Source organism: Rattus norvegicus, chromosome 20 (genome assembly GCF_021556685.1).
Source record: "Rattus norvegicus strain SHRSP/BbbUtx chromosome 20, alternate assembly SHRSP_T2T, whole genome shotgun sequence".
Classification (NCBI taxonomy): Eukaryota; Metazoa; Chordata; class Mammalia; order Rodentia; family Muridae; genus Rattus; species Rattus norvegicus.
Window position 1 is genome coordinate 32730374 of NC_141553.1, and position 26628 is coordinate 32757001.

Genomic DNA, 26628 nt, shown 5'->3' on the forward strand with positions numbered 1-26628 from the left:
TTCTCCTCCCCCTCCTCCTCTTCCTCCTCTTCTTCCTCCTCCCCTTCTCCTCCTCCTCTTCCTCTTCCTCCTCCCCCTTCTCCTCCTCCTCTTCTTCCTCCTCCCCTTCTCCTCCTCCTCTTCCTCCTCTTCCTCCTCTTCTTCCTCCTCCCCCTTCTCCTCCTCCTCCTCTTCCTCCTCTTCTTCCTCCTCCCCTTCTCCTCCTCCTCTTCCTCCTCTTCCTCCTCTTCTTCCTCCTCCCCTTCTCCTCCTCCTCTTCCTCCTCTTCTTCCTCCTCCCCCTTCTCCTTCTCCTCTTCTTCCTCCTCCCCCTCCTCCCCTTCTCCTCTTCCTCCCCTTCTCCTCCTCCTCCTCTTCTTCCTCCTCCTCTTCCTCCTCCCCTTCTCCTCCTCCTCTTCCTCCTCTTCCTCCTCTTCCTCCTCCTCCCCCTTCTCCTCCTCCTCTTCCTCCTCTTCCTCCTCTTCCTCCTCCTCCCCCTTCTCCTCCTCCTCTTCCTCCTCTTCCTCCTCTTCTTCCTCCTCCCCTTCTCCTCCTCCTCCTCTTCTTCCTCCTCTTCTTCCTCCTCCCCTTCTCCTCCTCTTCCTCCTCTTCCTCCTCTTCTTCCTCCTCCCCTTCTCCTCCTCCTCTTCCTCCTCTTCCTCCTCTTCTTCCTCCTCCCCTTCTCCTCCTCCTCTTCCTCCTCTTCTTCCTCCTCCCCCTTCTCCTTCTCCTCTTCTTCCTCCTCCCCCTCCTCCCCTTCTCCTCTTCCTCCCCTTCTCCTCCTCCTCCTCTTCTTCCTCCTCCTCTTCCTCCTCCCCTTCTCCTCCTCCTCTTCCTCCTCTTCCTCCTCCTCCCCCTTCTCCTCCTCCTCTTCCTCCTCTTCCTCCTCTTCCTCCTCCTCCCCCTTCTCCTCCTCCTCTTCCTCCTCTTCCTCCTCTTCTTCCTCCTCCCCTTCTCCTCCTCCTCCTCTTCTTCCTCCTCCTCTTCCTCCTCCCCTTCTCCTCCTCCTCTTCCTCCTCTTCCTCCTCTTCTTCCTCCTCCCCTTCTCCTCCTCCTCTTCCTCCTCCCCCTTCTCCTTCTCCTCTTCTTCCTCCTCCCCCTCCTCCCCTTCTCCTCTTCCTCCCCTTCTCCTCTTCCTCCTCTTTCCTCTTCCTCCTCCTATTCCTCCTCTTCCTCCTCTTCTTCCTCTTCCCCTTCTCCTCCTCCTCCTCTTCTTCCTCTTCCCTCTCCTCCCCCTTCTCCTCCTCCAATTGTTTTTCAGGTTTTTGATGGCACAATTACTCTGAGAGGTCCAGCCGGCCTTGAATGCTCATGGTCCTCCTTAGTGCTAAGTTATGGGCCCATTTTATCACGCCCAGCCAAGATTTCTTAATTAGTCCTCAATTTAAACAACAGCAGGATCACCTGTATTAGTAAAATTAGCTGCCAATTTCCTTTGACTTCTTTATTCTGAGAGGCTAGTCAGTGTAGAGAAAACAGTTGACTCTGGGAGCTGGAAAGATCAGTGATCTCACAGGGAACAGGAGGGAGTTGAGTTCTGGTCTCAACTCCCACACAGCTGCTCACAATCTCCTGTTTGAGGAGGTCGGATGCCCTCTTCTGGACTCCACAGGCACCAGGAATACGTGTGGTGCACGTACATACATGCCAGCAAAACATTCATATACATTAAGATAAAAAATAAATATTATGGGCTGGAGAGATGGCTCAGTGGTTAAGAGCACTGACTGCTCTTCCAGAGGTCCTGAGTTCAATTTCCAGCAACCGCATGGTGACTCCCATCTGTAATGGGATCTGATGCCCTCTTCTGGTGTGTCTGAAGACAGCCACACACTGTACTCATGTAAAATCAATAAATCTTAAAAAAAAAAAAAAAGAAAGAAACTTGCACTTTTTTTAAAAAAGAAAATGTGGGATTACATATATTACCATGCATGTCCAGCTTGACTTCTTGATGTATGCTTAGTGTTGGTTGTTTTGAGACACAGTCTGGCCTTGCTCTGACCAGAGATACTAGTACTTTAGGGCTATGCTGACCTGGCATTGAGTGGGCATTAGATAAATCCTGGGAGTGTATTCTAATCTGACTTTCTCAGCAGTTTAAAGCCTTAAGCAGGGGTTGGGGATTTAGCTCAGCGGTAGAGCGCTTGCCTAGCGAGCGCAAGGCCCTGGGTTCGGTCCCCAGCTCCAAAAAAAAAGAAAAAAAAAAAAAGCCTTAAGCATACACAGCCTCGTTTATCTATAACCACACCCTTTATGGTTAGTAATTTAAAGAAAACTGATATACAGAAAACATGTGACTTCTCAGTTGATCATATAGTGAAAATGCACTGCACTGGAGCAGTCACCTAATTATATATATACACAAATATACATATATACATATATATATGCTGGCTTTTTAATGTCAGACCATATAGTTCAATTTCAGTATCATTTTTAGACCTCTTAGAGACCAAAAGTTCACTTCTCCTCTTGGATGTGCTGTACAAAGATATCTTGTAATTTTTTTCTTGAAAATATGATTTTCTTTTCACTTATTAAAGGCAAATTTAATGCAAATAATTACCCGGGGATTTTAAATTAAACTACTTAACACGAGGCTTGAGACTCACATATTTGAGACTCACATTTTTTTTTTTTTTTTTTTTTTTTTTTGGTTCTTTTTTTTCGGAGCTGGGGACCGAACCCAGGGCCTTGCGCTTCCTAGGTAAGCGCTCTACCACTGAGCTAAATCCCCAGCCCCGAGACTCACATTTTTAAAACTGTAAACTCCCTGAGGTGTTAAGATTTTTATCCCCTTTGTAAACAATGACATCTGTTGCTCTAAAAAATAATTCTAGGCACCAATGAAGTCTCACCAACATGGCTTCCTAAATGTGAGCTGAACAGGGACAAAAATAAACAAGCTAACACTGATGGAGAAACACTGTAGGGTTGATGGAGGCCTCACCCCTACACAAAGAACTTCAGGTAACTAAGAGAGCAGGAGAACAGTCTTCTCCCAGGAGGAACAGACCAACTGGTTATCCAGTACCAAATGGTCAGTCCTGAAAATGCGAGAACAAATGGCGTCGTACAGACTGAACAGGTTACGTCTATGTGTTTAGGGTTATCTATGTACATTATGTGTGTAACAACTGTAGATGAGGAAAAGTTCATGAATTTGAAAGAGCAGTGGGAGGGTTTGGAAGTAGAAAGGGGAAATGATGTGATTATACTACAATCTCATGAAACAAAAGAAATTAAAAAAAAAATTAATGGGCCAGCGAGATGGCTCAGTGAGTAAAGGATGCTTGCAGCCAAGCCTGGCAACCTGAGTTCAATCCCTGGAACCTGTACAAATGGTGGCTGGATAGCATTAACTTCACAGAGTTTGTCCTCTGCTCTGTGCACACACCATGACATGTTCTGTCCCCCGAAACATTTGCACATGCACACATACGCACACAATAGTATTTTAAAATTCTTCAAAAAGTATGTATGTATTTATTAATATATAAAACGGGCATTGGTATTTTGCCTGCATCTCTGTGTAAGGGTGTCAGAGTCCCCGGGAACTGGCGTTATAAATAGTGGTGAGCTGCCATGTGGTTGCTGGGATTTGAACTCAGGACCTCTGGAAGAGCAGCCAGTGTTCTTAACCCTTGAACCATCTCTCCAGTCCGATATTTTTGAAAGTTTAAAGAAGGAATTATTTTTAGAAGTAGGGTGTGGATTTGACATTTGATGTTTTTTCTTTTAGACAAACTTCTTTGTGTTAAGGAAGGAACCAAGTGGGAGCTACAAAGACAGTTCTCCAACCCCAACAATACTCACCTTTAACTTAAGGTGTAGAGACCAGAGCCGGATGCCACTGGTTTTACTTGTAGCACATTAAAGAATATCAGTGAATTGGGTTTTCAGGCTGTGGTATACAATTCGAAGATCTTTCAATATCAGAAGTGTAGACCACAGATGGCATTGGAAGTATATGATGGGCCTGGAAATGCCTTGCTTGTTTTTACATGGTATATGTCTGGTGAAACTTTCCTTTGATAAATTTTGGTTTTGATCATTTCTATGGGGAGATTTTAATTGTTTTTGCTTGTTTCGTGTTGGGACAGTGTGGTGTAGCACGGGCAAGCATCGAGTTCATTTTGTAACTGAAGGAGTCTGCTGTGCTAGGACTACGGGCGTTCGGCATAGATACTGGTTTTTGTTTGTTTGTCTGTTTGTTTTATGTGGTGCTGGGGAAGAGAACCTAGGACTTCATGCCTGGGCAAACCCTCTGCCGGCTGTGCCCCATTCCCAGCCTCTTTAGCCTCTCCCCCACCTCATGTTTTTAATAACATAAAGAAAATAAATTGCTTTCACTCACCACTCTGTAGGATGCAGAGTCCAAGACTAAAGGCCACTGGGCCTGTGGTAGAAGATTGGAGAGTCAGAAACCGTGCATCCTAGACAGAAGGAGATGAAACTCCTCCCTATGAGGACCTTGCATTCAGTAGTAACCCACTCTTAGGATCATGGCCTAATTCACTCATTATCACATCTTACAGCCCTGCCTCTCAGCGGCAGTGCACTAGGACTTAAGTGTCTAAAATGTAAATTCAAGGAAAGACAGCAACCACAGCACCCAGACACAGACGGAAGGTTAGTGGAAGGAATTTGTGAAAGCACGATTTGGCCATGCTGTGACTGACCCCAGGGGAATTTTGCAGCTTGGAGAGCCATATGAAGTTGTCTCCCATTGTGGCCAAATCTTTATCCTCCTGCCGTCAAGAACTCATTGTATTTGGGTTTAGCCTGGAAAGGAGGGTAAGACACTTCCAAAGGACTGGGAGCTGAGCGCTGCTGGAGGGCAAAGGCCACAGTGAGGACACTTGCTGAATCCCGTCCATGCAGGGTCCATGCAGGTGTTTGTAAGCTGCTGGAACAGCTGGCTGCATCAGCACATGAGCATCCGTTTCATCTGTGGTAAGATAAGGTTGGTGAGCCTTAGCAGACAGTTCAGAAGAACTCACCTGGTGGTCGTGCTTTCTAACAGATAACTGTGATGTCATTCAGTATAGCAATAATAGCACCCTAGAACTGGATAACTATTCTGTTTTAAGGTCACAACTTTTGCTTTACTTTTTTTTTTTTTTCCAGAGCTGAGGACCGAACCCAGGCCTTGTGCTTGCTAGGCAAGCGCTCTACCACTGAGCTAAATCCCCAACCCCTTTGTTTTACTTTTTTATTCTCCCATGGCTGCTTAAGCACTTCTGCCTTTATTCTTTCATTTCATATATATATATATACATATATATATGTATATATATATATATATATATATATTTAAGTTTATCGTTATTGTAGAAAGGGGTTTGTCCTGCCCTCCACAGGCATGTGGCTATCGGAAGACAAGTTTGTGCAGTCTTGTCCTTCATTTTTCCCCGAGTTCTGGGCATTAGTCTTAGCTCAAGCACCTGCTAAGCCAGTGGTTCTCAGCCTTCCTAATGCTGCAACCCTTTAATACAGTTCCTCATGCCATGAGAACCCCCGGCCATAAAATCCTTGCTACTTCATAACTGTAATTGTTACTGTTAGAAATCATAATGTAAATATCTGTGTTTTCCAGTGGTCTTAGGCGACCTGTGACAAAGGGTCGGTCGGCCGCCTCTAGTGGGTAACAACCCTTAGGTTGAGAAGTGCTATGGTTCTGGCCAGTCTTGTTTTTCCATTCCACCTGGCTGTACATAAGGCATAGTTGAACACAGTTGGACAACGGCAGTGCTTCTAAGAGTCTGTCTCACAGTGAATTAGTGATACCTTGGGAATCTGGCTGCCTCACCACCAGACAAAGAGCGTGGTAATGATTGCAAGCTTGCCTTTGTGGTTGAAAAGATTGCAGCCATGCAGAACTTGTTTGATCTCAGACACGGGGAGCAGTTTTCTCACACCCACACCTGGGTGATTGTGTACGAGGAGACCTGTTAGAACTTGAATATTCGAGGAGCCCAGATGGAGCCACAGTGAGCTCAAGTCTCTAGACGTGGTTTCAGTCTGACAGTATTTCAGGACGCTCTTTCCCAAATTACTGGTTGGAACTCATCAGTCATGCAGGTTCAGGAGGCAAAACCAGTATGCTTTTAGTGAACTGCCAAGCGGAACCAAGTGGGAAACAGAACAGTGGGTTGCATCTACTGGAAGAATTGTATCGATAAAGTTTGTTGTGTGGTTTATGTACGCGTGCCTATGTGTTTGCTTGGGTTGTGATAAATCCATGGGTCATAATCAAATAGGCTTCTGTTTTCAGTCTAGGAACTACTAACTAATCAGTCTGAAAGTATTTGTGCACTATTCACTCTCCATTACCCAGATAATTCTTCCACAAGTGCAAACCCATGGAAAGCGGTCTATGCTTATATGTATAGTGTATGTTCATGTGTGTGCATACGAATACATGGGCACACATGTGCATGTCCATGCGGAAGCTAGAAGTCCGTGCCATGCTTCCTCACTGTCCACCTTTTGTAAATATATGTATTTATTTACTTATTTCTTGACAATTTTTAAAATTATATTCATCCCCATTACCTTCTTTTAACCTCCCTCTTAGTTTCTGGAATCCCCCCTTTCTCACTCTATGTGCACATGCGTGTATATTGTGTGTATGTGTGTGTGTGTGTGTGTGTGTGTCCCACTAAGTTTAATTGGAGTAGCTTGCATAAGTGCATGTAGGGGCGTTATTTACTACACCTCAGGCTTCTTACCAGTGGTTATAGCATTGAAGAAAAATGACTCCCCTTCACCTAGCAGCCTTCTTTTGCCAGTGGCTCCTTACCCAAGGGACCTCACAAGTCCATCCCCTATCCCTTCTGGAATGTTGATGAACTCCATTTGTGCAGAACTTGTACTTCTGACTCAGTTTGGGTTTTATTACTGTGAGGGGACACCATGACCATGACAACTCTTCTAAAGGACAACATTTAATTGGGACTGGCTTACAGTTTCAGAGGTTCAGTCCATCATCATGGTGGGAGGCATGGCAGCATCCAGGCCCACATGGTGCTGGAGAGGAAGCTGTAGATTTCTCTATCTTGATTAGAAGGCAGCTGTGGGGAGACTCTTATCCACTCTGGGCAAAGGAAGCCTGAGCATTGGAGCCCTCAAAGCCTGCCTATTCAGTGATGCATTTCTTCTAATAAGGCCACACCTCCTACTAGTGCCACTCCCTATGGCCAAGTATTCAGACACATGAATCTATGGGGGCCAAACCCATTCAAATGACCACAACAGTAACCATAGCTGTTGTGAGTTCATGACCGTAACAGCCATGTCCTGTCCAGAAACAGCCTTTTGCGGAATATACATTCGTTCCTCTCCCCTTTTCACTGTGTTCCCTGAGCCCTGGGGTAGTGATATAAATGATTCCCCCCCCCCTTTTTTTTTCTTTTTTCTTTTTTTTTCCGGAGCTGGGGACCGAACTCAGGGCCTTGCGCTCGCTCTACCGCTGAGCTAAATCCCCAACCCCGATCCCCACCTCCTTTTTAAAATAGTTTTCTAAAACGTTTTATTTTATATGAGTACACTGTCGCTGTCTTCAGACACACCAGAAGAGGGCATCAGATCTCATTACAGATGGTTGTGAGCCACCATGTGGTTGCTGGGATTTGAACTCAGGACCTCTGGAAGAGCAGTCAGTGCTCTTAACCTCTGAGCCATCTCTCCAGCCCCAAACAATCCCATTTTGATTGGGCATAAAACAATCACTTATTCTCAGTACTTTAGACACTGCCCACTGCATAAAAGAGGCTTCTGTGACCAAGCCTGAGAGAGCAGCCCTCCTCTATGGGTAAAAGCATTTAGTAGGCAGTTTGACAAGCTGTCAGTTTAGCAGAGTGTCAACAGTATTCCCCCACCCACTTACGCTTGCCTTCAGCTGAGGCTCGTGATTCTCTGTTCGTGGGCTTTTGACAAGGTGTATAGTAACAGCCCCCGATTGAGACTGGTTCTCTCCCTGAACTTGAAGCTAATCCATTCGACAGTTCCCAACCTATGGGTTGCCACCCTCTTGGGAGGAGGAGGGAGTAGGTCACCTAAGATCATTGGAAAACACAGAGATTTACATTATGATTCATAACGATTATGAAGTAGCAGTAATTTTATGGTTGGGGGTCACCAAAACATGAGGAACGTTATTAAAGGGTCACCGCGTTGGGAAGGTTGAGAACCAGAGGCACCAGTGAGCTCGGGATCCACCCAACACTGGGATTGCAGAGAAGAGGTACCTTAGCCAGCTTTTTCTGGGTGCTGGGGATCTGAACTCAGGTCTTTGTGGCTATGCAGCAAACGCCATATTGACTAAGTTGTCTCCCTCGCTGCTCGCCACCAAGTTTTCTTCTTAATCCTACTTCCTTCTCTTTTTTAGTATTGTAGATCTAACCCACAAGTAATTTGCTTTTCTGTTTGTGAAACACGTATCTTATCAAAGGGAAGGAGCTGTTTAAGGAAGTTACTGTCTTCCTTTCCTACTGAGAGGAACCAGAATAGACTAAATAAAAGGATTGTTCTGTAGACGAGGATCTAGGATTCCCGGCTTATTTAGAAAATGCCTCATATCCATCTTCCTGAAAAGGCAAGTCCACTGCTCTCAGCCGTAGGTAGGATAGATGTCAAGTCTGTATTTATGGCTTTGAACTCACAGCTTTACTCTCAGGCATTACTTGATAAAACTGGGATGCAGCTCAGTTGGCAACGTGCTTACCTATCGTGCACAAAGTCCTGGCTTCTGTCCCAGAACCAGTATAATCCAGGCATTTGGTGCAGACCTATAAGCTCAGCATTGAGTGGACAGAGGCAGGAGGATAAGTTCAAGACCATCCACAGCTCTACAGTGAGTTCAAGGCTAGTTTAAGATGTGTAAAACTCTGACTCAAAAGAAAAATTACTTGTTAACATCTCCCTGGTGACCATGAACTCTCTGAAGCAGGAGAGCGTCATCATTCTTAACTATGTCATGGAGTTTTAATGACATTTATATATCGATTTATGGAGCAGTTTTGCCATCTATATTTTGGTTCATACTAAAGTAGGCTTAACTGTTTCAAAAAAATCGATAGAATTTGGTCTTCTTATATTACTTTATACTGTGTTCACATTAAAAAAGATGAGGTTCCACAGAGGTGGCCCAGTAGGTCAAGGCTAAGTGTAGTGACGTGAGTTTGACTCCACGTGGTAGTAGGAAGAGAGCTCCCTAAAGTCGTTCTGTGATCTCAATACCACAACATGGGTCCGCCACGTGAGCATGGACAGTCAACCATTAAATACAAAATATTATAAAGATGTAGGAAATTTATAATAAGTTAATAGTACTTGGAAACTTACACCACCCATTCATATTATATATTCATATCATACACACACACACACACACACACATTTTTTTTTCTTTTTCTTTTTTTCAGAGCTGGGGACCGAACCCAGGGCCTTGTGCTTGCTAGGCAAGCGCTCTACCACTGAGCTAAACCCACACGCACATTTTTAAGACATAGTCTCCTTCAAACTTGGTGTATAGCCAAGGAGGACCTAGAACTCCTGGTCCATGTGCTCCCACTTCCTGAGTACTGATGATCCTTATGAGATCAGAGGATAACTTGAGGGCACTGATTCTCTCCTGTCATCAAACCTAGTTCCTCAGTCTTGGCAGTAGGGCAGACACCTTTACACTATAAGCTATCTTGTCAGCCCTTAACTCTTCTTTTTTTTTTTTTTTTTTTTTTTCGGTTCTTTTTTTTCGGAGCTGGGGACCGAACCCAGGGCCTTGCGCTTCCTAGGTAAGCACTCTACCACTGAGCTAAATCCCCAGCCCCTCTTCTTTTTTAATGAATATTGCTTCTAGGTGTTCAGAGAAAGTACTTCTCTGTACAGATCACTTTGAGAGTTTTTTTTTAAAAGACCTATTTATTTTATGTATGTGAGTACACTGCCGCTGTCTTCAGACACACCAGAAGAGGGCATCAGATCTCATTACAGATGGTTGTGAGCCACCATGTGGTTGCTGGGAATTGAACTCAGGACCTCTGGGAAAGCAGTCAGTGCTCTTAACCACTGAGCCATCTCTCCAGCCCCAAATAGCTTGGTCAAATACAGGAGCCTGCCACCAAGCCTGACAGCCTAAATTTAATTCCTGGGACTTACGTGGTGGAGGGAGAGAACTGACTCCTGAGAATTGTCTTCTGATCACCATACGTGTGCTGTGTGTGCCAAGCGCATCTCCACAAATGAATGAATGAATGAGTACTTTTTACATATTTTTATTTTAAGGTAGGGTTTCACTACATATAGCCCTGGCTGGCTGGAACACATATGCAGACCAGGTTTACTCCAAACTCACACAGAGCTCCAGCTGTCTCTGCCTCCCAGGGCTGGGATTAAAGATATATGGCACCTATACCCAACCATAATTTTCTCATCGAGTGTAAATTTCTTTTTATTTTTTTTCCAGAATATAATTCTTCCAGCCATAGGTAACGAACTCTTTTCAGGGCTTTGGTGGCAATTGTGGGCTAGCACCAGCAGGTCTAAGTCTCATAGAGTGTTTGGTCCTTGAATACCAACCATCCTGCTGTGTGAAGTAATAGAGCTTGGGTAGTCAGTGCTCTTAACTGCTGAGCCAGCTCTCCAGCCCAGGATTTTTTTTTTTTTTTTTTATTAATTCTTTGCTCATATCTGCTCTCAACTCCCCCTCTCACGTTCCTCTTCTCCAGGATCTTTCCTTCCGCAGGTTGGCTTAAACTTGTTAGGTAAGCTGTGCCTGGCCTTGAACTTCCAGACCCATTCAGGTTTATTTTGTATTGTTTTAAGAGAATGGCTGGTCATTTTCCCAGTGCAGCAGCAGCTGTGACTGGTAGCCAGACACTGGGCCCAGTAAAGGGACCACCATGAGATAAATATTGTGTCGCGGGAAAGCAGTTTCTGTCTCGGGGGGGGGGGGGGGGGGGGGGGGGGGGGGGAGGAAAGGTACTGGTTTGGTCATCCTGTGCTTTGGCAATTAAGTTCCCGTTCAAAGGACAGAAAAGATAAACATTTCCTTGCAAATGCTTTTGACTTGAAGAGGATGCCCTGCAGGAATGTTTCTCTCTACTCTCTGCTTTGAAGTTAGGCCGCTGGCAGTTCATTCTGGCTGTCACCTCTACTCAAGCCTTGCTTCAGCCCCCTCCGCCTGGGAGAGCAACTCCAACCCTTCTGTGAAATTTAATCATAAAACTTTGGTTTTATTGGTTCCCTTGGATGCCGACTTTATTACATTTTCTGTTACATTGCAGTGGGGACTCAGCTGAGAGCCTGAGACAAGCACTGTACGGCCGAGCTACATCCCGGTCACTTTGGTCACCGAGCAAAGTCACAACATCCATCTTTTCATTTAATCCCACTGCTCCCCTTTGGTGTGAAGAATTTAAGGCAAATCTCAGACTGCGTGCCCTTTCAGCCCCACATAAATCAGTAGATGTCTGTAAAAATGCTATTTTCTTCCTTTTTTAAAAATTGTTTAAGAACTTCCCGTTATGTGTGTATGAAGTGCCCCGTGTGTGTGTGTGTGTGTGTGTGTGTGTGTGTGTGTGTGTATGTGTGTGTGTGTGTGTGTGTGAGAGAGAGAGAGAGAGAGAGAGAGAGAGAGAGAGCACACTCTGGGGAGTCAGTGCTTTTACACAGACCCTTCCTAACAGCCCTGGGTTGTCTTTAACCATTTTTCTATCTCTTCTCCTCGTAGAGAAGAGCCTTACAGAATGGAAAGCGATAACATTCAAATGGTGGGCTAGGCTGCTTCTGGGTAGCTGAGAGGTTTAGTTGAATGTTATATGTGATTGTTCCTACCCTTGTTACCCCAGGGTTGACTTTTCTGGGTGCTCAAAAATCAACCTACAAAGGTAAAGTTAAGGAATAAAAATGAGCAACAGGGGATCTTGGGTGGTGGGAGACTGGAGTGCTGACCCCCTTTAAAGGGACAGTAATCATTTATCTAGACCTATGGGGAGGAATACACACACACACACACACACACACACACACACACATATATATATATATATATATAATGTGATTGACATGGTATCTAGTTTTCTGGAAAAATTATAAATTTTGTTATAAATTAAAACTTTTGAAAGCAGGCAAATAATTCAAATGTTAAATCAAAATGCGATTCACCATGTGCCTTTTTATAATACACCTCTCTCCAGTATAATTTTCAGTTTTATACTTACAGCTGCTCAAGAGCCCAGAAAATTTAGCAATCAGTCCAAAGTTGACCACAAAATTGATATATTGTGGTCCTGGCTGCCTCAGCCTTCCAGTCACTTGGATTCAGGACCTCCGCTGTTTTGTCTCCTCCAGTCTTTCCTGTGTGGCTGTGTGAACCCAAGGTGTTTCCTCTAGCTTCCCATTCTCAGCACTCCTCAAACTCCTGCCCACTGTTAGTCCCCAGCAGCATCCAGCTAGGATGCTCATTGCTTTCTAAGACCTGTTCTTTATTTGTTTCTGTGTTTTGAGACAGAGTTATAGTCTATAGCACACACTGGCTTTGAATTCACTGTATAGCTCAAGTTGGTCTTGAATTCATGGCCCTGCAACCTCAGCTCCCCAAGTATTAGATTAATGGTGCTTGTTACCACACCTGGTAATCATACCCTTTCATGAACCTCATACTCAGAAAGTTCTGTAGCTCTCTGTTACTCACCAGCTTACCTTTCTAGACCTCCAGACTCAATATGGTCATTGTTGTCATCGTCGTCGTCGTCGTCGTCGTCCTCCTCCTCCTCCTCCTCTTCTTCCTCCTCTTCCTCCACTTCCTCCTCTGCTTCCTCCTCTTCCTCTTCTTCCTTCTTCACAGTCTAACATTTTACTGTGGTACAGATTCATGAATTATTCCACTGAAAGCAACCTGCTTGTCAGGGCCTCCTCCTGGCCCTCACCGTAGGCTCCCGAGATAGGCTCTGAAGTTATGCAGCACTCTTAAAATTTATTTCCTCTTGAGCTCCACAACTCCAGCTGTCGTGGAGCCCAAGTGCAGTCTATTCACCTTGCAGCTGGCTTGGTTCATGAGCCCTTGGATACTAGTGTTGTGCATTTGGCTACATCAGCTGGTACAATTTGTTGGTTAATTGATGAATGGGGGGGAGGGGAGGGGAGAAGGGGAAAGGAAGGGAAGGAATAGGGAAGGGGAGGGAGGGAAGGGAAGGGGAAGGGAGAGGGAAGGGAGAGAGGAGGGGAGGGAGGGGAGGGCAGGGAAAGGGAGGGGATAAGATGGGAAGGAAGGGAAGAGAAGAGAAGGGATAGGGGAGGGGAGCAGAGCAGAGGGGAGGAAGGGCCTAGACTCAGTCCCCACATTGCCTTTACTGCACAGGAAGAGCAGAGCAGGTGGCACTAGCTCATTGTGACAATCGCGTCTTCACTGATTTGAAGATGAGTTTTGCTTTTAAGTCAGAGCATGGTGCCTGTCTTCTTGGGTGGCCCCGAGTCTTAGTCCCACACCAGCAGGACGCAAAAGAGAGAATCCTAGATCACTGTTAGTCATCCGTATGTCAGGAAACTTGACTAGTATTTTCATGACGTTAATGAAGCACCTCATTTACCCTACAAATATGCTATAAAATATCAGTTCGGGTCAGCTGTGGTTTTGGGCCCTAGTAAACATGTGTTTCCACTTCACTATTCAAAATAATCTTAAGGTAACTCCATATTTTAGCAAGTTATCTATAAAATTCATGGGAATGCATTGCCTTCCTCCTTCATAATCCTCTGACACTGTGTTCAGCTTTCTTGTGCAAGCACATGTCACCTAGAATTACAGTTATCAAATGAAGGCCTCAAGTTCCATGAAGCATCCCTTGCTGACTTTGTATGATTCCCCAGTAGTTAACCGTGACTAGCGTGTCTAGAACACTACACATAGTAAAACTCAGATGTTTTCTGATTGCCCGAGTCTGTGAGAAATCTTTGGATCCAAGACTACCACAGTAATTGGGATATAAATGTGGAATGGTTGTTCAGCTAAGAGACTTGCAGCTAAATGAAATGCTTATCTGTATTAGTATAAATTCTATCAGGAACATCTTTCACTGTTCAGCGTCACTCTGAAGTAAGTTATAAATTATTATTCATCGGCTTTAGAGTGACTTGACAAATGTGTGGCAAAAGGCCAGGATCTTTTGAACAGGGTAAACAACCAGGACCATAAATTGTGTGTTTCTTAAGGTCTGCATCTAATTCAGAGCATGAGAAGCACCAAGTTCATTGAATGAAACCGAGGACCAAATGGAACATCTTGAAGCAAGATACAGTGCATGATTCCTGCTCAGGCTATGTTGTTTAGCCCTTTCTTCTCTCAGGAAAACAAAACAAAACAAAGCATGAAGCGCTCAACTCCAGAGTGTAGAAGAGTCTTGTTCTGGGTTGAAGCCAATTACACTTACATCTTGCGTTCTTTCTTCTTTCCCAGGTGATGGCTGTGGGCACATAGTGACATCTCAGGACAGTGGCACAATGACATCTAAGAATTATCCAGGGACTTACCCCAATTACACCGTGTGTGAAAAGATCATCACAGTCCCGAAGGGGAAGAGACTTATTCTGAGGCTGGGCGATTTGAACATTGAGTCCAAGACCTGCGCTTCCGACTATCTCCTCTTTAGCAGTGCGACAGATCAGTATGGTAAGGAACGGGTATGGGGATCTGTAGGTGTGAGAGAACTGAGAGGGGAGGGAGGCAGGCTGTGTGTTGCGTTAGCAGCACAGCCTCCCAGGACAGGACCGTAAGAGAACCTTGGTTTGTGTAAACTCTCAGGGTAACTGCATGCAGGGTAAGTGCTTGCTTGGAAAGCTGAAACAATAAAGGAGATATTGTGTGTCTGCCCCATGTGTCTCAGAAGATTGGCATAAACTTCTCTCTTGCTGAAAACAGAATCAGAAATGTGGCGTTTGCTTAAACATACTCTTTACTTGGCCAGTACTTAGGGAGTAGCAACTGTGATTTAGACATTCTGTGAAGAAGTGGGTTCTATTCCGAGAACAAACAAAATTCCTCTCACAGAGAGTCCCGCTGGGGAAAAGATAACTGCATTTGTAACGTAACAGGTTGTGAGAATGAGAAAGAAGGAATCCTGTAGCAGGAGGAGCCTGTTTCCTGATAACGTCAGTGGGGTGGTCAGGTGCGCCCTTCCAGTAACGAAACATCTGAGCAGAGACGCAGAGCACACGAGGGGCCTCTCAGCTAAGGCTGAAGTCCGTTTTCAGAAGGGACAACTTAAAAGGAGTTTTCCTAAATAACCTTCGAAATTCAGTTTCTTGTGCTGTGGTACTCTGATTATGCCTGAGATAGTCATCTTTGGTGGTTAATATTGATGGTCAACTTTAAAGAATACAGAATCACCTTGGTGACAAATTTTTTGGCATGAAAAGTCCTTGAGGTGGGAAAATTCACCTGGCTCCATACTGAATTTAAAAAAGAAAGCAAGTGTGAGCATTTATCACTGTCTGACCCCAGACTGTGGGTGCTATGTGACTAGCTGCCTGCCACCAGACTTACCTTAACTGTGAGCGAAAGGAGCTCTTTTTTTTTTTTTCTTTTTTTTCCGGAGCTGGGGACCGAACCCAGGGCCTTGCGCTTCCTAGGTAAGTGCTCTACCGCTGAGCCAAATCCCCAGCCCCCCCCCCCCCCAAAGGAGCTCTTTTTCCTTGAAGTGGTCTCTGTCCGTTGGCAATCACAGTCAATGGGAAAGCAGCTAATCCACCATCATGGCGGATCCTAAGCCCCAGGAGATACCTCGAGTTAGACAATTGGAAACCAAAGACAAAACCTTGGACAAATCTTGTCCGAACATGTAGATGTTTTAGATTCTTGCTTTTTCTTTTTCTTTTTGTTTTTTTGAGACAGGATTTTCCTTTAGCCTGGGTCGGCCTTGAACTAACTATAGCCAAGGATAATCCCTCCCTCCCATTGGTGGTGGAGCACTGGGGTTATAGGCACGAACCCAGGGCTTCATGCATGCTGGGTAAGCACTCTACAAACCGAGCTACATCTCCAGCCCTAGGTTTCTGGAATTTTTTAAGATGTGGGTTTTTTTTTTTTTTTTTTTAAACTGAGATTTCAGTACTGAATTCTGATTTGGTACAGAGATAAAAATAACTACTACTCTTTCATGTTTTTTCTTTATTAAGCTTTATTTGTCTTTTACAAACAGGATTTATGTTCCTAAAAATGAACATATTCACTGTATTGGGCATCAGCTGTCCTCACACACATCTCTAGAATGCACACATGCATCCTTGGGTGACTTTTATTCATTTCTTAGTCTACAGATGGATGGATTCGCACTGAAATTTGGTAGCATGATCAGGGCAACACAATTAGATCATTAAGGGCTGAGGGAAGAATTTGATTCTATATTTTTATGGATCAGATATCTATTGTTCTCGCCTCTTTCTTTCTTTCTTTCTTTCTTTCTTTCTTTCTTTCTTTCTTTTTTGTTAGATATATTTCTTTACTTACATTTCAAATGTTATTCCCTTTCTCGGTTTCCTGTTCATAAGCCCCCATCCCCTATCCCTCCCCCATACAGGTATTCCCCCCATGCATCCCCCTTATTGCCCCCCCACCCCCATATTCCCCTGCACTGAGGGTTCAACCTTGGCTGGACTTCTCCTTGTACTGGTGCCCCAACAAGGCTATTCTCTGCTACATATGCAGTTGGAGCCCTGGGTCAGTCCATGTATAGTCTTTGGGTAGTGGTTTAGTCCCTGGAAGCTCTGGATGGTTGGCATTGTTGTTCTTATGGGGTTGCAAGCTCCTTCAACTCTTTCAATACTTCCTCTAATTCCCCTCAGGGGTGTTCTGTTCTCAGTTCAGTGGTTTGCTGCTAGCATTGACCTCTGTGTTGGACATGCTCTGGATGTGTCTATCAGGAGATATCTATATCCAGTCCCTTTCAGCATGCATTTTCTAGCTTCATCAATCTTATCTAGTTTGGTGGCTGTATATATATAGGCCACACATGCGGCAGGCTCTGAATGGCTGTTCCTTCAGTCGCTGCCCTAAACTTTGCTTTCATATCCACTCCTATGGATATTTTTTCCTTTTTAAAAAGGAGTGGAAGCGTCCACATTCTGGTTATTCATTTTCTTGAGCTTCTTGTGGTCTGTGGATTACATCTTGGGTAGTTCCAGCTTTTGGACTAATATCCACTTATCAATGAGTGCATACCAAGAGTGTTTTTCTGTGATTGGGTCACCTCACTCAGGATGATATTTTCTAGTTCATTCCATGAAGTCATTGGTTTTGATAGCTGAGTAGTACTCCATTGTGTATATGTACCACATTTTCTGTATCCATTCCTCTGTTGAAGGGCATCTGGGTTCTTTCCAGCTTCTGGCTATTATAAATAAGGCTGCTATGAACATAGTGGAGCACGTGTCCTTGTTGTATGTTGGAGTATCTTTTGGGTATATGCCCAGGAGAGGTATAGCTGGGTCCTCAGGCAGTTCAATGTTCAATTTTCTGAGGAACCTCCAGACTGATCTCCAGAATGGTTGTACCAGTCTGCAATCCCACCAACAATGGAGGAGTGTTCCTCTTTCTCCACATCCTTGCCAGTATCTGCTGTCACCTGAGTTTTTGATCTTAGTCATTCTGACTGGTATGAGGTGGAATCTCAGGGTTGTTTTGATTTGCATTTCCCTGATGACTAAGAATGTCGAGCATTTCTTTAGGTGCTTTTTGGCCATTCGATAACCCTCAGCTGAGAATGTTTTGTTTAGCTCTGTACCCCATTTTTTAATAGGGTTATTTGGCTCTCTGGAGTCTAACTTCTTGAGTTCTTTGTACATTTTGGATATTAGCCCTTTATCAAATGTAGGATTGGTAAAGATCTACCAATTGCCGTTTTGTCCTAATGACAGTGTCCTTTGCCTTACAGAAGCTTTGCAGTTTTATGAGGTTCCATTTGTCGATTCTTGATCATAGAGCATAAGCCATTGGTGTTCTGTTCAGGAAATTTTCTCCAGTGCCCATGTGTTTGAGACTCATTCGCACTTTTTCTTCTATAGTTTGAGTGTATCTGGTTTGATGTGGAGGTCTTTGATCCACTTGGACTTGAGCTTTGTACAAGTCAGTAAGAATGGATCGATTTGCATTCTTCTATATGTTGTCCTCCAATTGAACCAACACTATTTGTTGAAAATGCTATCTTTCTTCCATTGGATGGTTTTAGCTCCTTTGTCAAAAATCAGGTGACCATAGGTGTGTGGGTTCATTTCTGGGTCTTCAATTCTATTCCATTGGTCTATCTGTCTGTCTCTGTACCAATACCACACAGTTTTTATGACCATTGCTCTGTAATAATACTTGAAGTCAGGGATGGTGATTTCCCCCAGAAGTTCTTTTATTCTTGAGTATAGTTTTCACTATCCTGGGTTTTTTCTTATTCAAAATGAATTTGCAAATTGCTTTTTCTATCTCTATAAAGAATTGAGTAGGAATTTTGATGGAGATTGCATTGAATCTATAGATTGCTTTTGGCAAAATGGCCATCTTTACTATATTAATCCTGCCAATCCATGAGCATGTAAGATCTTTCCATCTTCTGCGATCTTCCTCAGTTTCTTTCTTCAGAGACTTGAAGTTCTTGTCATACAGATCTTTCACTTGCTTGGTTAAAGTCACACCAAAATATTTTATATTACTTGGGACTATTGTGAAGGGTGTCATTTCCCTAATTTCATTCTTAGCCTGTTTATCCTTTGAGTAGAGGAAGGCTACTGATTTGTTTGAGTTAATTTTATACCCCAACACTTTGCTGAAGTTGTTTATCAGGTTAAGTAGTTCTCTGGTGGAACTTTTGGGGTCACTTAAGTACACTACCATATCATCTGCAAAGAGTGATATTTTGGTTTCTTCCTTTCCAATTTGTATCCCTTTGACCTCCTTTCTCTGTTTGATTGCTCTGGTTAGGACTTCAAGAACTATATTGAATAAGTAGGGAGAGAGTGGGCAGCCTTGTCTAGTACCTGATCTTAGTGGGATTGCTTCAAGTGTCTCTCCATTTAGTTTGATGTTAGCTAGTGGTTTCCTGTATATTGCTTTTACTATGTTTAGATATGGACCTTGAATTCCTGATCTTTCCAGGACTTTTATCATGAAGGGGTGTTGAATTTTGTCAAATGCTTTCTCAGCATCTAATGAAATGATCATGTGGTTCTTATCTTCGAGTTTGTTTTTATAGTGGATTACATTGATGGATTTTTGTTTATTAAACCATCTCTGCATCCTTGGGATGAACCCTACTTGATCAAGATGGACGATCGTTTTGATGTGTTCTTGGATTCAGTTTGCAAGAATTTTATTGATTATTTTTGCGTCAATATTCATAAAGGAAATTGGTCTGAAGTTCTCTTTCTTTGTTGTGTCTTTATGTAGTTTTGGTATAAGAGTAATTGTGGCTTCATAGAAGGAATTTGGTAGTGCTCTGTCTGTTTCAATTTTGTCGAATAGTTTGGACAGTATTGGTATGAGGTCTTCTCTGAAGGTCTGATAGAATTCTGCACTAAACCCATCTGGTCCTGGGCTGTTTTTGGTTGGGAGACTTTTAATAACTGCTTTTATTTCTTTAAGAGTTATGTGATTCTTTAGATGGTTTATCTGATCCTGATTTAACTTTGGTACCTGGTATCTATCTAGAAAATTGTCCATTTCCTCCAGATTTTCCAGTTTTGTTGAATATAGACTTTTGTAGTACGATCTGATGATGCTTTTAATTTCTTCAGATTCTGTTGTTATGTATCCCTATTCATTTCTGATTTTGTTAATTTGGATACACTCTCTGTGCCCTCTGGTTAGTCTGGCTAAGGGTTTATCTATCTTGTTGATTTTCTCAAAGAACAGCTCCTGGCTTTGTTTATTCTTTGTATAGTTGTTTTGGTTTCTACTTGGTTGATTTCAGACCGGAGTTTGATTATTTCCTGCCTTCTACTCCTCTTAGGTTTATTTCTTTTTGTTCTAGAGCTTTTAGTTGTGCTGTCAAGCTGCTGGCACAGCTCTCTCCTGTTTCTTTCTGCAGGCACTCAGAGTTCTGAGTTTTTCTCTTAGCACCCCTTTCTTTGTGTCCCATAAGGTTGGGAATGTTGTATCTTCGTTTTCATTAAATTCTAAGAAGTCTTTAATTTCTTCCTTTATTTCTTCTTTGACCAAGTTGTCATTGAGTAGAGCATTGTTCAACTTCTGTCAGTATTGTTGTTATTGAAGACCAGTCTCAATGTATGGTCATCTGATAGGATGCATGGGATTATTTCTATCTTTGTGGCCTGTTTTGTGCCCGACTATATGGTCAATTTTGGAGAAGGTGCTATGAGGTGCTGAGAAGAAAGTATATCCTTTTGATTTAGGATAGAATGTTCTATAATTATCTGTTAAATCCTTTTGGTTCATAACTTCTGTTAGTTTCTCTACGTCTCTGTTTAATTTCTGTTTCTATGATCTGTCCATTGATGAGAGTGGGGTGTTGAAATCTCTTACTATTATCGTGTGAGGTACAATATGTGCTTTGAGCTTTAGGAAGGTTTCTTTTATGAATGTAGGTGCCCTTGCATTTGGAGCATAGGTATTTAGGATTGAGAGTTCATCTTGGTGGATTTTTTCTCTGAATATGAAGTGTCCTTAATTATCTTTTTTAATGACTTTTGGTTGAAAGTCAATTTTATTTGATATTAGAATGGCAACTCCAGCTTGTTTCTTTGGGCCATTTGCTTGGAAAGTTGTTTTTCAGCCTTTTACTCTGAGGTAGTGTCTGTCTTTGTCTCTGAGATGTGTTTCCTGTGTGCAGCAAAGTGCTGGGTCCTCTTTAAGTATCCAGTCTGTTAGTCTATGTCTTTTTTTTTTTTTTTAAAGATTTATTTATTATATATGAGTACACTGTAGCTGTCTTCAGACATACCAGAAGAGGGCATCAGATCTCATTACAGATGGTTGTGAGCCACCATGTGGTTGCTGGGATTTGAACTCAGGACCTCTGGAAGAGCAGTTGGTGCTCTTAGCCACTGAGCCATCTCTCCAGCCCAGTCTGAGTCTTTTTATTGGGGAGTTGAGACCATTGATGTTGAGAGATACTAAGGAATAGTGATTTTCACTTCCTGTTATTTTCATTGTTAGACATGGAATTATGTTTGTTTCTCTTTTGGTTTCATTGCAAGGAAATTATATTTTTGCTTTCTGTATGGTGTAGTTTCTCTCCTTGTATTGGAATATTCCATCTATTATCCTTTGTAGGGCTGGATTTGTAGAAAGATATTGTGTAAACTTGGTTTTGTCATGGAATATCTTGGTTTCTCCATCTATGTTAATTGAGAGTTTTGCTGGATACAGTAACTCGGGCTGGCATTTGTGTTCTCTAGGGTCTGTATGACATCTGTCCAGGATCTTCTGGCTTTCATAGTGTCTGGTGAGAAGTCTGGTGTAATTCTTATAGGGCTGCCTTTATATGTCACTTGATCTTTTTCCCTTGCTGCTTTTAATATTCTTTCTTTGTTTTGTGCATTTTGGTGTTTTAACTGTTATGTGGTGGGAGGAATTTCTCTTCTGGCCCAATCTATTTGGAGTTCTGTAGGCTTCTTGTATGTTTATGGGCATCTCTTTCTTTAGGTTAGGGAAGTTTTCTTCTATAATTTTGTTGAATATATTTCCTGGCCCTTTAAGTTGGGAGTCGTCACTTTCTTCTATACCTATTATCCTTAGGTTTGATCTTCTCATTGTGTCCTGGATTTCCTGTATGGTTTGGGCTAGGAGCTTTTTGTGGATTTACATTATCTTTGATAGTTGTGTCGATGTTTTCTGTGGTATCTTTTGCCCTTGAGATTTTCTCTTCTATCTCTTGTATTTTGTTGGTGATGCTTGTATGTTCGGCTCCTTGTCTCTTCCTTTGGTTTTCTATATCCAGGGTTGTCTCCCTTTGTGCTTTCTTTATTGTTTCTATTTCCATTTTCACTTCCTTCACCTGTTTGGTTGTGTTTTCCTGTAATTCTTTCAGGGATTTTTGTGTTTCCTCTCTATGGGCTTCTACTTGTTTACTTGTGTTTTCCTGCATTTCTTTAAGGGAGTTCTTTATATATTTCTTAAAGTCCCCCATCATTATAAAAAAATGTAATTTTAAATCTAAACCTTGCTTTTCTGGTGTGTTTGGATATCCAGTATTTTCTTTGGTGGGAGAACTGGGCTCTGATGATGCCAAGTAGTCCTGATTTCTGTTGCTTAGGTTCCTGCGCTTGCCTCTAGCCATTGGGTTGTCTCAGATGTTTGCTTGTCTTGCTGTTTTGAGAGTTTTGTCCCTGCTGTAGGCCTCTGTATCAGTTCCTGTGGAACTGTTTTCCTGTTTTCCTTCAGCCTTTCCTGAGAACAGGTGCTCTGCTCTCAGCTGTGGTGGTGCTCCTGGTGACTGTCTTCCAGCTCTAGACTCGGGCAAGAATCAAAGGATCCTGCCCCTGATTGCTCCTAGGTCCTTGCACCCAGTGGGCACAGTTGGCACTATGCAATTCCCTCTTGGGTCTGGACTGTGGGCAGAGGGTAGTCTCCTCTGATTTCTCACAAGTGTCCACACTTCTGAGGGTCCAGCTCTCTCCACCTTGGGACTTGGGTGCAGGGAACTGTTTGGCTGGTTCAGCTCAGACCAGAACCGCGGGTACAGGCAGCTGTCTGTTCCTATATCCCTGTGTCCAGAGGTACTGTGCAGTTTCCCCTTGGACCGAGAATGTGGGCAGAGGCGGCAGTCTGTCCTGTGGGCTCAGGATTTCGGCACTCCTGGGTGTTCAGCTCTCTTCCCCAGGGGATTTGGGTTCAGAGGACTGTGGGATGGTATTAGCTCACTTCATGCTGCTTCTTTCATTCAAACAAAGGCAGTAAATGGGAGGTGGGGGATGGGGATAGAGTAGCACAGGTCTATAATCTAGCACTTGGGAGGGAGAGGCAATAAGGTCAGTATCCTTTAGTACATAGTCAGTTCAAGTCTGTCTTGTGCTGCATGAACCCTGTCTTCTGAGCTGGACCAGCCCATTAATATGCTGTGCAGCGATTTTTCTCTAAAACACAAGGGATAAGTAGTAATTTAGTTAGCAATGTAAGACAACATGTTTAACAATGTTCAGTGTTCTTCTTTTGTGGCTGCTTTAAAGATTCCCTTTGATGGAAACCACTAGCAAGTCATATGCTTTAAAGCTAAGATAGAATTAAGCTGAGTTAAAACAGACCCCAGGTCAGTTTGCACTTCCCCTCGCAGTGCAGAAAGAGAAGGCAGAAACACTTTGTCCTCCTGTCACCTGAGCCTCAGCAGGGCCAGCTCTGTGTCCCTTGCTCCATCCCTGGGAAGGTGTGGGTCTTCTGCAGCTGTGTGGCTTTAGGGTCCCAGGGACCCACTGCTGTGCTAGAGAATGGCCACTGAGGTGTATCCAGCAAGGCCCACGCACGCTCTGGAATGACTCCTGCAGTTCTGAAAGATGTCAACTCTAACAGTTCTGTATGTGACTGAAACGGCTGGGTTCTTTGAGGTCAAACAGTTCAGTACCTCTCATTACCCAACTAATTGTTAAAACCTGCTGGTAACGGACATTACGACTTAGAGTTGTTGGTATTTTGAATGTAGGGTTAATGTTTTGAAAAAGAGCAACGTTCTCTGGCCTGAGTATTGGCCACCTATGCCAAGAGTCCACATTCTTGGGATCTGCTCACATTAGCTTTTGTGAATGTGCTCAAACTAGACAGGTTTCATTTGTAGGCCGTTAACTTTTGATGGTTCGTTGCTTGAATCCTATGTTGGGCATTTTTAACATTCTTTAGGGGGTTGGCAGGTGGCTTGGTAGGTAAAGTAATTGCTGTGCTTATAGGCCAGAGTTTGGATCCCCATAAAAGGCAGGCATGGAGGCAAGTACCTGGTAGAGACAGTGGATCCTGGGGAACTTGATGGCTACCCAGTATAACTCAGTGAACTTCTGGTTCAGGCCCTGTCTCAAAGGAAGGTGTAAAAGTGATCAAGGAAAGACATCTCAGCATCAAGCCTTGGCTTTTAAACCCTCCACCTCCTACACTCAGGAATGTAACACACACACACACACACACACACACACACACACACACACACACACACACAGAGTTGGGGGAGTGCCATGTTCTTTGCAACAAGATGAACTGTAAGTGTGAACACACCCTCTTCATCTTATAGGAATTGTGCAGATACACACTGGAGATTGTTGCTGTTAAAAGGCCTATGCAGACTAGATGGGGAGGTGTTTGTTGTGTATTTTGACTATGGCTGATCCTCCAAGTTCAGTCATCAATTAGAAGGTACTTGTCTTCGTTCGGATTTCTATTTCTGTGATAAAACACCATGACCAAAGAGTAAACTTGGGAAGGAAAAGATTTCTGCTTATAACTCTCAGGTCAGGTCACCTTTCCTCACTTGGGGAAGTCAGGGCAGGAACTGAAGCAGAGGCCAGGATGGGATTCTTGCTCCCCATGACTTGCTCAACCTGCTGTTTATATAGCCCTGGGCCACACAGCAAGGGTGGTACCACCCAGAGTAGGCTAGGGCCTCTCACTTCAATCATTAATCAAGGAAAATCTCCACAGACTTACCTACACACCTGTTTTATGGAGGCATTTTCTCAATTGTGGTTCTCCTCAAGTTATTATAGCTTCTGTCAGTGTCATAGTCAGGGTTTCATTGCTGTGAAGAGGCACCATGACCAAGGCAACTCTTAGAAAGGAAAACATTTCATTGATGCTGGCTTACAGTTTCAGAGGCTCAGTCCATTGTCATGGCAGGAAGCATAGGAGCATCCAGGCAGGCATAGCACTGAAAGGGATGAGAACTCTACGTCTTTATCCGAAGGAAGCCAAGAATAAACTTTCACCCATGCAGCTAGAAGGAAGGTCTCCTTTGCACTGGGCAGAGATTTAAAGCACACCCCCACAGTGATGCATTTTCTACGACAAGGCCACAGCTACTCCAACAAGGCCACACATCCTAGTACTGCCACTTCACATGGGCCAAGCATATTCAAACCACCACAGTCAAGTTGACTAAAAAAACTAACCAGAACAACTGTCCCCCTTTTACCCTGACACACGAACACATCACTGTTCAGTTATAAATTTTCCCTTCCCATTTGATCCTAATAATATAACATTTCAATGTTTAGAAGTCCCACAGTCTTTAAAATTTTAAATACTTTAAAAGTTGAACCTTTTTAAAAAAATATTCAAAGTCTCTTTATAAGTTCAAAGTCAGGCTGGAGAGATGGCTCATTGGTTAAGAGCACTGACTGATCTTCCTGAGGTCCTAAGTTCCAGCAACCATATGTAATGAGACCTGATGCCCTCTTCTGAAGACAGCTATAATGTACTTATATAAAATAAATAAATAAATCTTAAAAAAAGAAGTTCAAAGTCTCTCTAAAATATCTAAAGTCTGGTAAAAATAAAACCATTCCAGGAAGTTTGGTAAGTGTAGTGGCTGTTCCTGGATGTCAACTTGACTCTATCTGAAATGAACTATAATCCAGAATTGGAGGGCTCACCTGTGATCCAGATCTTAAGGCTGGGAGATACAAGTTTCTGACCTGGTTCTTGGCATGGAGGAGATCTTGAAGCATAGAAGCTATGAATCCCAGGAGTCTAAGACAAGGAGATCTCTGAGTTCAAGGTCATCTTGGACAAAGCAGGTCCCAGATCTAGGCGTGGTGGGACACACCTTCTATTGGAGACCTACATAAGGACATTGGAAGAAGGAAGATGCTTTCTTCCTCGCCAACCTGTCTTGTGGGACTGAGCCACTGCTAGATCCTTGGACTTCCATTCCCAGCTGCTGCTGTTGGGGAGTTGGACTACAGACTGTAAGTCATCAACAAATTCCCTTACTATATAGAGACTACCCATAAGTTCTGTGACTCTAGAGAACCCTGACTAATGCAGTAAGGTAGAGCAGGTTGAGACCCAGAGGCTCGGTGAAACCGTGACCTACATACAGTCACATAGGCTCAAGACAGTGTTCTCCACGCTAATGAGGTACCTAGAGGCCCGGAGGGCTTAGCCAATAAGCTTCCCTTCCCAGACAGTCCTTCCTACAGCAAGTATTTAATCTCAGATCCACCATGAGAAGTGGGTATGGTACATTATAAATCCATTTTCCACCAAGAACAACCAATGAACAGTTTAGAACTATGGACTGTCTCTTTCATCACGATCTTCCAGGGGGAGCCATGGAATAGGCGTTCAACTAAGAGCAGCAGCTTAATTTTCCCGTAGAAGGCCTCTCTGCACTTCTGGCCACAACTGCTACTAAGCCTGCCCCTGCCAAGCTAAGGACAATCACTGTTGGGACAAGCCAGAGCTCTCCTTTCTCATCCCCACTCATACTCTCATCCCACACACCCCTACCCCGACTTCATTGTAGGCTGGGAGACTCCAGAACCAGCTCTTGCTTTCCCACATCTCAGACTGCATTTTCCCACTCCTGGAGTGGTGTCTCGGTCCTTCCCTACATCCCGCCACCCACCTTGGCAGTGGTGTGGGATAAGCGCAGTCAAATTCCCAATGTTCTGACTCCCCAAGAAGCCGTGCCCAGTGGCAGAGTGGACGTGGACCTGTGGACACAGA

General features: G+C 43.7%; 1 protein-coding gene across 3 annotated transcripts in view; it reads left to right on the forward strand.

Annotated features, from left to right (window-relative positions):
• Positions 1–26628, forward strand: part of Dcbld1 (discoidin, CUB and LCCL domain containing 1) — a 112595-nt gene that overhangs the window by 13261 nt on the left and 72706 nt on the right. For all 3 annotated transcript variants that reach the window (NM_001432027.1, NM_001432026.1, XM_087597522.1), the window contains 1 exon segment: positions 14440–14652. In NM_001432027.1, coding sequence (NP_001418956.1) covers positions 14440–14652 — 213 coding nt within the window.